The sequence below is a fragment of the Oncorhynchus tshawytscha genome, unplaced genomic scaffold (assembly GCF_018296145.1).
Source record: "Oncorhynchus tshawytscha isolate Ot180627B unplaced genomic scaffold, Otsh_v2.0 Un_contig_727_pilon_pilon, whole genome shotgun sequence".
Taxonomy (NCBI): Eukaryota; Metazoa; Chordata; class Actinopteri; order Salmoniformes; family Salmonidae; genus Oncorhynchus; species Oncorhynchus tshawytscha.
Window position 1 is genome coordinate 130,808 of NW_024609680.1, and position 13,950 is coordinate 144,757.

At 45.3% G+C, this 13,950-nt stretch overlaps 1 protein-coding gene across 12 annotated transcripts in view; it reads right to left on the reverse strand.

Annotated features, from left to right (window-relative positions):
* The window catches only part of LOC112239993 (protein MTSS 1-like), a 121,374-nt gene that overhangs the window by 7,152 nt on the left and 100,272 nt on the right, over window positions 1-13,950 (reverse strand). For 4 of the 12 annotated variants that reach the window (XM_042316901.1, XM_042316898.1, XM_042316900.1 and 1 more), the window contains 5 exons: window positions 13,555-13,712; window positions 12,191-12,298; window positions 11,538-11,635; window positions 9,256-9,487; window positions 1,503-1,604 (listed from right to left, as the gene is read on the reverse strand). In XM_042316901.1, the coding sequence (XP_042172835.1) occupies window positions 1,503-1,604; window positions 9,256-9,487; window positions 11,538-11,635; window positions 12,191-12,298; window positions 13,555-13,712 (698 nt within the window). The remainder of the gene's footprint in view (window positions 1-1,502; window positions 1,605-9,255; window positions 9,488-11,537; window positions 11,636-12,190; window positions 12,299-13,554; window positions 13,713-13,950) is intronic. The other 8 variants (XM_042316907.1, XM_042316906.1, XM_042316903.1 and 5 more) reach the window with 4 other exon arrangements.

The following is a 13,950-nucleotide window of genomic DNA, read 5'->3' on the forward strand; positions in this document are numbered from 1 at the left end:
CAGGATAATAAACCGACACAATAGGGTCAGAATAATACACCAACACAATAATGTCAGGATAATAGGGTCAGGATAATAAACCAACACAATAGGGTCAGGATAATAAAACAACACAATAGGGTCAGGATAATAAAACACAATAGGGTCAGGATAATAAACTGACACAATAGGGTCAGGATAATAAACCGACACAATAGGGTCAGGATAATAAACCGACACAAAAGGGTCAGGATAATAAAACGACACAATAGGGTCAGGACAATAGAGTCAGGATAATAAAACAACACAATAGGGTCAGGACAATAGGGTCAGGATAATAAAACAACACAATAGGGTCAGGATAATAAACCAACACAATAGGGTCAGGATAATAGGGTCAGGATAATAAACCGACACAATATGGTCAGGACAATAGGGTCAGGATAATAAACAGACACAATAGGGTCAGGACAATAGGGTCAGGATAATAAACCAACACAATAGGGTCAGGATAATAAACCAACACAATAGGGTCAGGATAAAAACCAACACAATAGGGTCAGGACAATAGGGTCAGGATAATAAACCGACACAATAGGGTCAGGATAATAAAACAACACAATAGGGTCAGGATAATAAACTGACACAATAGGGTCAGGACAATAGGGTCAGGATAATAAAACAACACAATAGGGTCAGGATAATAAAACAACACAATCAGAAACACAAGACAATAGTTGGTGAATGAAATAAAATAACTCAACAGGAAGAACAAATAAACAAAAGGAGTAAACAGGAAAATGAAACTGCCTGATTGACAAACAATAGGGTTCTGATAATAAAACAAACAATAGGGAACCACCATGATGACCCATGAGATTGGGTCAGGACAACAGGGTCAGGATAATAAATCAACAGACAGGTAAAACAACACAATCAGAAACACAAGATAAAAAGTTGATGTGAATGAAATACAAATAACTCAACATTTCGGAAGAACAAATGGAAAGGGGTAAACTAAGAAAATGAATCCTGCCTGATTGACAAACCTGGACCGGGTTCTGAGGGGTGTGCAGAAGGTGAACACGATGGTTCCTGTGAGGAGAATCTAGAATAAGAGCTACAGCAAGGAGACAAGGGGTAGGGTATCTATCATGAGAGGGGACGAGGGGTAGGGTATCTATCATGAGAGGGGACGGGGTAGAGGGGGTATCTATCAGAGAGGAGACAAGGGGTAGGGTATCTATCTGAGAGGAGAATCTAGAATAAGGGTATCTATCATGAGAGGGGACGAGGGGTAGGGTATCTATCATGAGAGGGGACGAGGGGTAGGGTATCTATCATGAGAGGGGACGAGGGGTAGGGTATCTATCATGAGAGGGGACGAGGGGTAGGGTATCTATCATGAAAGGAGACGAGGGGTAGGGTATCTATCATGAGAGGGGACGAGGGGTAGGGTATCTATCATGAGAGGGCAGGGGGGGGTGCTTCCTCTCAAAGGAGGGATGGAGGGAGTATTTCACCTTGTCAACTGCAGCCAGAGGCCCTCCTGAGGTGGGAGAGCTGCACTCACTGACTGACTGGCAGGTGTCAGAGGCCTCAGACGAGCCAGAGCTGGAGCAAGGCTGGAGGAACGGCAGGTTGGGTGGAGGCAGACAGACACGAGGACGAGCACAAGACGGGAGCAGAGAGTTTTGGTGTTAAAAAAAAGAGAGGAGTTTGAGTTCAGTGTAGGGTTAAAAGATGACCGGATATGAACATACACGCAGTCACAGACAGTCACAGACAGTCACAGACAGTCACAGACAGTTACAGACAGTCACAGACTGTCACACACAGTCACAGACCGTCAAACATGGCCGCAGACAGTCACAGACTGTCACAGACAGTCACACATGGCCACAGACAGTCACAGACAGTCACACACAGTCACAGACAGTCACAGATGGTCAAATATGGTCACAGACAGTCACACACAGTCACAGACAGTTACAGACAGTCACAGACTGTCACACACAGTCACAGACCGTCAAACATGGCCACAGACAGTCACAGACTGTCACAGACAGTCACAGACAGTCACACATGGCCACAGACAGTCACACACAGTCACAGACAGTCACAGACAGTCAAATATGGTCACTGTCAGTCACTCACAGTCACAGACCGTCAAACATGGCCACAGACAGTCACAGACAGTCACAGACAGTCACAGACAGTCACAGACAGTCACACACAGTCACAGACAGTCACAGACAGTCACACATGGCCACAGACAGTCACAGACAGTCACAGACAGTCACACAGGAATTGAACACATAAAGGAGAGGAAGGCGTGCATTGTAGCCAGCACATAAAGACAGAACAGCAGGGTAGACGTTAGAAGGCATCAATCAGTCAGTGAGCTGCATCAGCACGTTTGAAAACAACAGTTCCCTGCCAGCAGGGAGGTTAGCACCGAGATTCAGGGGGGAATTAGCTGAAGTGAAACCAAGCAGAGAGGTGAGTCAGAGGATAGAATCATTTAGCATTAACTGTCCTTGTGGACAGCAGAGGGAGAAGCAGATAGACAGTCTGGTACTAAGCATCATGGTTAAAGAGTTTAAAGCCAGACACAGAAAGCCCAGGAGTAGTATTCTCCTGGTGGTTTTCTATGGAGTAGTATTCTCCTGGTGGTTTTCTATGGAGTAGTATTCTCCTGGTGGTTTTCTATGGAGTAGTATTCTCCTGCTGGTTTTCTATGGAGTAGTATTCTCCTGCTGGTTTTCTATGGAGTAGTATTCTCCTGCTGGTTTTCTATGGAGTAGTATTCTCCTGCTGGTTTTCTATGGAGTAGTATTCTCCTGGTGGTTTTCTATGGAGTAGTATTCTCCTGGTGGTTTTCTATGGAGTAGTATTCTCCTGGTGGTTTTCTATGGAGTAGTATTCTCCTGGTGGTTTTCTATGGAGTAGTATTCTCCTGGTGGTTTTCTATGGAGTAGTATTCTCCTGGTGGTTTTCTATGGAGTAGTATTCTCCTGGTGGTTTTCTATGGAGTAGTATTCTCCTGGTGGTTTTCTATGGAGTAGTATTCTCCTGGTGGTTTTCTATGGAGTAGTATTCTCCTGGTGGTTTTCTATGGAGTAGATTCTCCTGGTGGTTTTCTATGGAGTAGTGTATTCTCCTGGTGGTTTTCTATGGAGTAGTATTCTCCTGGTGGTTTTCTATGGAGTAGTATTCTCCTGGTGGTTTTCTATGGAGTAGTATTCTCCTGGTGGTTTTCTATGGAGTAGTATTCTCCTGCTGGTTTTCTATGGAGTAGTATTCTCCTGGTGGTTTTCTATGGAGTAGTATTCTCCTGGTGGTTTTCTATGGAGTAGTATTCTCCTGGTGGTTTTCTATGGAGTAGCGGTGCGGCAGTATTAGTGGTCGTCACTCTGAGACCTTATTCAGTACAGTGACCTAACAGAGGAAGGAACTCTACTCTAGACTGACAGTGACCTAACAGAGGAAGGAACTCTACTCTAGACTGACAGTGACCTAATAGAGGAAGGAGGAACTCTACTATAGACTGACAGTGACCTAACAGAGGAAGGAACTCTACTATAGACTGACAGTGACCTAACAGAGGAAGGAGGAACTAACAGAGGAAGGAGGAACTCTCACTCAGACTGACAGTGACCTAATAGAGGAAGGAGGAACTCTACTCTAGACTGACAGTGACCTAACAGAGGAAGGAACTCTACTCTAGACTGACAGTGACCTAACAGAGGAAGGAACTCTACTCTAGACTGACAGTGACCTAACAGAGGAAGGAACTCTACTCTAGACTGACAGTGACCTAACAGAGGAAGGAGGAACTCTACTCTAGACTGACAGTGACCTAACAGAGGAAGGAGGAACTCTACTATAGACTGACAGTGACCTAATAGAGGAAGGAGGAACTCTACTATAGACTGACAGTGACCTAACAGAGGAAGGAACTCTACTATAGACTGACAGTGACCTAACAGAGGAAGGAACTCTACTATAGACTGACAGTGACCTAACAGAGGAAGGAACTCTACTATAGACTGACAGTGACCTAACAGAGGAAGGAACTCTACTATAGACTGACAGTGACCTAACAGAGGAAGGAACTCTACTCTAGACTGACAGTGACCTAACAGAGGAAGGAGACTGACAGTGACCTAACAGAGGAACTCTACTATAGACTGACAGTGACCTAACAGAGGAAGGAACTCTACTCTAGACTGACAGTGACCTAACAGAGGAAGGAGGAACTCTACTCTAGACTGACAGTGACCTAACAGAGGAAGGAACTCTACTCTAGACTGACAGTGACCTAACAGAGGAAGGAACTCTACTCTAGACTGACAGTGACCTAACAGAGGAAGGAACTCTACTCTAGACTGACAGTGACCTAACAGAGGAAGGAACTCTACTCTAGACTGACAGTGACCTAACAGAGGAAGGAGGAACTCTACTCTAGACTGACAGTGACCTAACAGAGGAAGGAACTCTACTCTAGACTGACAGTGACCTAACAGAGGAAGTGGGGACTCTACTCTAGACTGACAGTGACCTAACAGAGGAAGGAACTCTACTCTAGACTGACAGTGACCTAACAGAGGAAGTGGGGACTCTACTCTAGACTGACAGTGACCTAACAGAGGAAGGAACTCTACTATAGACTGACAGTGACCTAACAGAGGAAGGAGGAACTCTACTCTAGACTGACAGTGACCTAACAGAGGAAGTGGGGACTCTACTCTGGACTGGAAGTTGGCCTTGTAACGAGTTGTAACAAACCTCAACTATAACTGAGTTCCAAGCCTATCCCTCTATTCAAGGTTGTCCCAAAGCAGAGTGGGTGAGGAGCTAAATTGAGGGATTGAGGGTTAATTAGACCCTCTGAAAGCCACTTTTTATTGAACCTTTATTTAACTAGGTAAGTCAGTTAAGAACACATTCTTATTTACAATGACAGACAGTGGGTTAACTGCCTTGCTCAGGGGCAGAACGACAGATTTTTTACCTTGTCAGCTCAGGATTTTTGATCTAGCAACCTTTCGGTTTCTACTATAGACTGACGGTATAGACTGACACTCTAACCACTAGGCAACCTGCCGCCCCTTGGACTGAGCCAGGATGGTTTGTGATCAGGGTTAGGGCTCCCCATCATGACCAATAGACTTCAGGGGTGAACACCAAGGCCTGCTCATGTGGTCAACCTTGTCTGAACCTGTAGTCTTCTGGACCAACCTCTCCCCTGACCATAATAGCAGGTTTTATAACAAGTATAATAGCAGTATAATATCCTCAGTCGTCTAGAAAGCGTATCCACACCCACACAGATGAGTTTTCAACTAGTAAGAGAAGAGTTTGATCAGGGCTTATGTACTGTTACCAAAGAGGAACTCAGAGAGGAACTCTCTCAGCTGAGGTACTGACAGGACTGGTCTGTAGAACAGCCAGCCCAGTTACTGACCTCCCAACAGGACTCTGGTAGTTCAGCTGAGGTACTGACAGGACTGGTCTATAAAACAGCCAGCCCAGTTACTGACCTCCCAACAGGACTCTGGTAGTTCAGCGGAGGTACTGACAGGACTGGTCTGTAGAACAGCCAGCCCAGTTACTGACCTCCCAACAGGGACTCTGGTAGCTCAGCTGAGGTACTGACAGGACTGGTCTGTAGAACAGCCAGCCCAGTTACTGACCTCCCAACAGGGACTCTGGTAGCTCAGCTGAGGTACTGACAGGACTGGTCTGTAGAACAGCCAGCCCAGTTACTGACCTCCCCCAAGCCCCTCTCCTCAGGAGCAGGGTATCCTAGCAACCTGGGATGGCTAGTGTCTCTCATATATGATGTATAAGGAAGTCAAAGGTCACTTGAGGACCAATCAATCATAATATATGTATTGTTGACGTATACAGTCAGCCTGGGACAGGACACTGCCAAAAACTAAACTGTCCATACACTTCCAGAAGATGTGAAGGTTTAATCTCAGGGTAAAGAGTCCAGTGTACAGATAGTAGGGTCTTACCACTTGGTAGTGTAGTGTAGTGTACTGTAATGTAGTGTAGTGTAGTGTACTGTAATGTAATGTAATGTAGTGTAGTGTACTGTAGTGTACTGTAGTGTAGTGTACTGTAGTGTACTGTAGTGTAGTGTAGTGTACTGTAGTGTACTGTAGTGTAGTGTACTGTAGTGTACTGTAGTGTAGTGTAGTTTAGTGTACTGTAGTGTAGTGTAGTGTACTGTACTGTAGTGTACTGTAGTGTAGTGCACTGTAGTGTAGTGTAGTTTACTGTACTGTACTGTAGTGTAGTGTAGTTTACTGTACTGTAGTGCCCAGTTACTGTACTGTACTGTAGTGTAGTTACTGTACTGTAGTGTAGTGTACTGTACTGTAGTGTAGTGTACTGTACTGTAGTGTACTGTAGTGTAGTTTAGTGTACTGTAGTGTAGTGTAGTGTACTGTAGTGTAGTTAGTGTACTGTAGTGTAGTGTAGTGTACTGTAGTGTAGTGTAGTGTACTGTAGTGTACTGTAGTGTAGTTTAGTGTACTGTAGTGTAGTGTACTGTAGTGTACTGTAGTGTAGTGTACTGTAGTGTAGTGTAGTTTACTGTACTGTACTGTAGTGTAGTGTAGTGTAGTTTACTGTACTGTACTGTACTGTAGTGTAGTGTACTGTAGTGTAGTGTAGTTTACTGTACTGTAGTGTAGTGTAGTGTACTGTAGTGTAGTGTACTGTACTGTAGTGTACTGTAGTGTAGTGTACTGTAGTGTAGTGTAGTGTACTGTAGTGTAGTTTAGTGTACTGTAGTGTAGTGTAGTGCACTGTAGTGTACTGTAGTGTAGTGTACTGTAGTGTAGTGTAGTGTACTGTAGTGTAGTGTACTGTAGTGTAGTGTACTGTAGTGTACTGTAGTGTAGTTTACTGTACTGTACTGTAGTGTAGTTTACTGTACTGTAGTGTAGTGTACTGTAGTGTAGTGTAGTTTACTGTACTGTAGTGTAGTGTAGTTTAGTTTACTGTACTGTACTGTAGTGTAGTGTAGTGTACTGTACTGTAGTGTACTGTAGTGTAGTTTAGTGTACTGTAGTGTAGTGTAGTGTACTGTATGGTAGTTGAGTGTACTGTAGTGTAGTGTACTGTAGTGTAGTTTAGTGTACTGTAGTGTAGTGTACTGTAGTGTACTGTAGTGTAGTTTAGTGTAGTGTACTGTAGTGTAGTTTAGTGTAGTGTACTGTAGTGTAGTTTAGTGTACTGTAGTGTAGTATAGTGTAGTGTACTGTAGTGTAGTGTACTGTAGTGTACTGTAGTGTAGTTTAGTGTACTGTAGTGTAGTGTACTGTAGTGTACTGTAGTGTAGTGTACTGTAGTGTACTGTAGTGTAGTGTACTGTAGTGTACTGTAGTGTAGTGTACTGTAGTGTACTGTAGTGTAGTGTAGTTTAGTGTACTGTAGTGTAGTGTAGTGTACTGTACTGTAGTGTACTGTAGTGTAGTGTACTGTAGTGTAGTGTAGTTTACTGTACTGTACTGTAGTGTAGTGTAGTTTACTGTACTGTAGTGTAGTGTACTGTAGTGTAGTGTAGTTTACTGTACTGTAGTGTAGTGTAGTGTACTGTAGTGTAGTGTACTGTACTGTAGTGTACTGTAGTGTAGTTTAGTGTACTGTAGTGTAGTGTAGTGTACTGTAGTGTAGTTTAGTGTACTGTAGTGTAGTGTAGTGTACTGTAGTGTAGTGTACTGTAGTGTACTGTAGTGTACTGTAGTGTAGTTTAGTGTACTGTAGTGTAGTGTACTGTAGTGTACTGTAGTGTAGTGTACTGTAGTGTAGTGTAGTTTACTGTACTGTACTGTAGTGTAGTGTAGTGTAGTTTACTGTACTGTACTGTAGTGTAGTGTACTGTAGTGTAGTGTAGTTTACTGTACTGTAGTGTAGTGTAGTGTAGTGTACTGTAGTGTACTGTACTGTAGTGTACTGTAGTGTAGTGTACTGTAGTGTAGTGTAGTGTACTGTAGTGTAGTTTAGTGTACTGTAGTGTAGTGTAGTGCACTGTAGTGTACTGTAGTGTAGTGTACTGTAGTGTAGTGTAGTGTACTGTAGTGTAGTGTACTGTAGTGTACTGTAGTGTAGTTTACTGTACTGTACTGTAGTGTAGTTTACTGTACTGTAGTGTAGTGTACTGTAGTGTAGTGTAGTTTACTGTACTGTAGTGTAGTGTAGTTTAGTTTACTGTACTGTAGTGTAGTGTAGTGTACTGTAGTGTAGTTTAGTGTACTGTAGTGTAGTGTAGTGTACTGTATGGTAGTTGAGTGTACTGTAGTGTAGTGTACTGTAGTGTAGTTTAGTGTACTGTAGTGTAGTGTACTGTAGTGTAGTTTAGTGTAGTGTACTGTAGTGTAGTTTAGTGTAGTGTACTGTAGTGTAGTTTAGTGTACTGTAGTGTAGTATAGTGTAGTGTACTGTAGTGTAGTGTACTGTAGTGTACTGTAGTGTAGTTTAGTGTACTGTAGTGTAGTGTAGTGTAGTGTACTGTAGTGTAGTGTACTGTAGTGTACTGTACTGTAGTGTAGTGTACTGTGGTGTACTGTAGTGTACTGTACTGTAGTGTAGTTTACTGTACTGTAGTTTAGTGTACTGTAGTGTAGTGTAGTGTACTGTAGTGTAGTTTAGTGTAGTGTACTGTAGTGTAGTTTAGTGTAGTGTACTGCAGTGTAGTTTAGTGTACCATAGTGTAGTGTAGTATAGTGTAGTGTACTGTAGTGTAGTTTAGTGTACTGTACTGTAGTGTACTGTAGTGTAGTGTACTGTAGTGTACTGTAGTGTAGTTTAGTGTACTGTAGTGTACTGTAGTGTAGTGTAGTTTAGTGTACTGTACTGTAGTGTAGTGTAGTGTACTGTAGTGTAGTGTACTGTACTGTAGTGTACTGTAGTGTACTGTACTGTAGTGTACTGTAGTTTAGTGTACTGTACTGTAGTGTACTGTAGTGTACTGTACTGTAGTGTACTGTACTGTAGTGTACTGTAGTGTACTGTAGTGTAGTTTAGTGTACTGTAGTGTAGTGTACTGTAGTGTACTGTACTGTAGTGTAGTGTAGTGTACTGTAGTGTACTGTACTGTAGTGTAGTGTACTGTACTGTAGTGTACTGTAGTGTACTGTAGTGTAGTTTAGTGTACTGTAGTGTAGTGTACTGTAGTGTATGGTACTGTAGTGTAGTGTACTGTAGTGTAGTGTACTGTAGTGTACTGTACTGTAGTGTACTGTAGTTTAGTCTTACCTGCGGTAGTGTTTCCTGGGGCATGGGTGATGGTGACTTGGAGGTGTAGGTGTCTGGCTGGGAGATGAATCCTGAGTCATGGGAGGACATGGAGGACAGTCGTGCCGCGGCCTGCTGGGGCATGGTGGAGCTACGGTAGCCGTAGTGGGAGGAGCAGGAGGAGGAGGAAGGGGAGTGAGAGTGGGATGTGCCGCTGGAGCGAGAGTCACTACTGTTTACGCTGTTCAGACTGCTGTTAGGGTGGACAGACGGGTGGAGAGACAGACAGACAGGTGGAGAGACAGACAGACATGTGGAGAGACAGACAGACAGGTGGAGAGACAGACAGACAGACAGACAGACAGAGAGACAGACAGACAGACAGACAGACAGGTGGAGAGACAGACAGACAGGTGGAGAGACAGACAGACAGGTGGAGAGACAGACAGACAGGTGGAGAGACAGACAGACAGACAGGAGGAGAGACAGACAGACAGGTGGAGAGACAGACAGACAGGTGGAGACAGACAGACAGACAGTGGGTGGAGAGACAGACAGACAGGTGGAGAGACAGACAGACAGGTGGAGAGACAGACAGACAGGTGGAGAGACAGACAGACAGGTGGAGAGACAGACAGACAGGTGGAGAGACAGACAGACAGGTGGAGAGACAGACAGACAGACAGACAGAGGAGGAGAGACAGACAGACAGGTGGAGAGACAGACAGACAGGTGGAGAGACAGACAGACAGACAGGTGGAGAGACAGACAGACAGGTGGAGAGACAGACAGACAGGTGGAGAGACAGACAGACAGGTGGAGAGACAGACAGACAGGTGGAGAGACAGACAGACAGACAGGTGGAGAGACAGACAGACAGGTGGAGAGACAGACAGACAGGTGGGAGACAGACAGACAGACAGGTGGACAGACAGACAGACAGGTGGAGAGACAGACAGACAGACAGACAGAACAGGCAGACAGAGACAGGTGGAGAGACAGACAGGTGGAGAGACAGACAGGAGGGTGGAGAGACAGACAGACAGGTGGAGAGACAGACAGACGGGTGGACAGACAGACAAACGGGTGGACAGACAGACAAACGGGTGGAGAGGCAGACAGACAGACAGACGAACAGGCAGGAGGGTGAGAGACAGACAGACGAACAGGCAGGAGGGTGACAGACAGACAGACAGACAGACAGACAGACAGGTAGAGACAGACAGACAGACAGGTGGAGAGACAGACAGACAGACAGGTGGAGAGACAGACAGGGAACAGACAGACAGACAGACAGACAGACAGACAGACAGACAGGTGGAGACAGACAGACAGACAGACAGACAGACAGACAGACAGACAGACAGACAGACAGACAGACAGACAGACAGACAGACAGACAGACAGACAGACAGACAGACAGACAGACAGACAGACAGACAGACAGACAGACAGACAGACAGACAGACAGAGAATGGGTTAACACTCCAAACCAATGCAGCAGGCAGTGACTGTGAACAAACCAGTCAAATTAAAATATTAAAACAACCAGGCATGAAATCATAATAAACATTACCACTATCAATATATATATATATATATATATATATATCAATGTCTATCATACTCAGTGCAACTACAAGCAAGTTGGACTGTGGTCGCCATACAGACATGTGCCTTTATCATTGGGTCCATTGACCGACCATCAACAGTGACATTTTAACTAGGATCTGTGGATCCAACAACTGGAATTTAAAAAATGTAAACAAAGTCAAATGCATCACAAGATGAAAACAAGGCAGGCATCACAGCACAAAGTGTTTTACAAACCAAACCAGTGTGACGACAACAACCACGTATGGAAGGACACGAGGTGGAGGGGGGGTTTATTATGAGTCATATTCTATAGAAACAGCTGGAAGGCTGAAGTTACAATCATAACACACACAATGATATTGGGCAGTGATATGACATCACAAACGGCTGCAGTTCCTCTACCCACCACTGGGGGGCGGGGTCTGTCTTCATCAGGGCGTCGAAGAGTAGGATCAGTTTCCCACTGTCTATATAATTGTTTCAATATGTCAAATTTAGGCAAAACTGATCCTAGATCAGATCTCTGTGTGAATATGGGTCTAGGGTTGTTTTTCAGTTCAAGGTGAAACATTCTGGATGTGGTCTGGTTCTGGTCCAAGACACCACTACATACTGGGACTACTAGAGATGACCCATTTCCATCTGAAGGTTCTGAACAGGCCCCTCCCAGCATAGACAAGCTGCGGTTCTGGTCCTAGGACACCTACCTGCACATACTGGACTTCCTGGACCTAGTGGTGCTGGGGGAGGAGGGAGGAGTCTGATAGGACCAGTTATAGTCAGAGCCTTTCAGATCCAGAATCACCTGACAGGACAGAACAACAATGACAGATCAGTGTCTGAGGAGGAAACACATTGGACAGATATGAAATGGAACCCTGTAGTCTGAGGAGTTAGGGTCAGGGTTAGGGTCAGGGATACAGTCAGGGTTAGGGTCAGGGTTAGGGTCAGTGTTAGGGTCAGGGTTAGTGTTAGGGTCAGGGTTAGGGTCAGGGTTAGGGTCAGGAATACGGTCAGGGTTAGGGTCAGGGATACGGTCAGTGTTAGGGTCAGGGATACGGTCAGGGTTAGGGTCAGGGATGCGGTCAGGGTCAGGGTTAGGGTCAGGGATACGGTCAGGGTTAGGGTCAGGGTCAGGGTTAGGGTTAGGGTCAGGGGGTTAGGGTCAGGGTTAGGGTCAGGGTTAGGGTCAGGGTCAGGGTTAGGGATACGGTCAGGGTTAGGGTTAGGGTCAGGGTTAGGGTCAGGGATACGGTCAGGGTTAGGGTCAGGATCAGGGTCAGGGATACGGTCAGGGTTAGGGTCAGGGTTAGGGTCAGGATCAGGGTCAGGGTTAGGGTTGGGGTCAGGGTAACGGTACCTGTTCGCTGGCGGGGGGCAGCTTGTGAGGGTCCATGGTCAGCATCTTGAGGTCGTCAGATATGGTCTGGAGGTGAGTGACCTCTCCTAGCATGGAGATCTCCTCATCCTGGAAGGATCACATTGTGTTTATTGATCCTGCATTTATCCAGGTGATGTCATCAGTCCTACTCATACTGATCACAACAACAACAACAACATCTTAAACTGAAACGTCAGCAATGTGCTTCTTATGGAACATTTCCTCTGGGTGTCAATGAGGAACAGAACATTTCCTCTGGGTGTTAATGAGGAACATTTCCTCTGGGTGTTAATGAGGAACAGAACATTTCCTCTGGGTGTTAATGAGGAACATTTCCTCTGGGTGTTAATGAGGAACATTTCCTCTGGGTGTTAATGAGGAACATTTCCTCTGGGTGTTAATGAGGAACAGAACATTTCCTCTGGGTGTCAATGAGGAACAGAACATTTCCTCTGGGTGTTAATGAGGAACATTTCCTCTGGGTGTTAAATGAGGAACATTTCCTCTGGGTGTTAATGAGGAACATTTCCTCTGGATGTTAATGAGGAACATTTCCTCTGGGCGTTAATGAGGAACATTTCCTCTGGGTGTTAATGAGGAACAGAACATTTCCTCTGGGTGTTAATGAGGAACAGAACATTTCCTCTGGGTGTTAATGAGGAAGAGAACATTTCCTCTGGGTGTCAATGAGGAACATTTCCTCTGGGTGTTAATGAGGAACATTTCCTCTGGGTGTCAGTGAGGAACATTTCCTCTGGGTGTCAGTGAGGAACATTTCCTCTGGGTGTTAATGAGGAACATTTCCTCTGGGTGTCAATGAGGAACATTTCCTCTGGGTGTCAGTGAGGAACATTTCCTCTGGGTGTCAATGAGGAACATTTCCTCTGGGTGTTAATGAGGAACAGAACATTTCCTCTGGGTGTTAATGAGGAACAGAACATTTCCTCTGGGTGTTAATGAGGAAGAGAACATTTCCTCTGGGTGTCAATGAGGAACATTTCCTCTGGGTGTCAATGAGGAACATTTCCTCTGGGTGTTAATGAGGAACATTTCCTCTGGGTGTTAATGAGGAACATTTCCTCTGGGTGTTAATGAGGAACATTTCCTCTGGGTGTTAATGAGGAATCAGCATCTCCCATGGTGAGGCCCTACGGCTCTGTTTCGGTTTCTGTGTTTGTGTTGGTGGTGTGTGTATTGCCAACGGACTCACCAGCACGGCCTTAGCGTGACCTCTGACCTCTGTGTTGTGTGTTAGTGTGTGTGTTATGTTATGACTCACCACCACGGCCTTAGCCTGACCTCTGTGTTGTGTGTGTTAGTGTGTGTGTTCTGCTATGACTCACCACGACAGGTCGTAGCATGGAGACGAAGGTGCATAACCTGCTCCTCTCCTCGACGAGGGCCTTCCTGACGGCCTGTTTCTCCGTCTCCTCCAGCAGCAGGTATTTATCACTGACGCCCTGCATGGCACTGTTCAGCTGGGGCTGGACGTCTCCTCGCCCTGGGACACACCTCTACTGTTAATATACTGGTACTGTCATTACACATCACACTGGGGGGCTCTTCACCACAGACCTGGGACACACCGCTACTATCATTACACATCACACTGGGGCTGGCCTGTTCTCCGCCCTGGGACAGCACCGCTACTATCATTACACATCACACTGGGGCTGGGCTCTTCACCACGGACCTGGGACACACCGCTACTAATATCACTGTCATTACACATCACACTG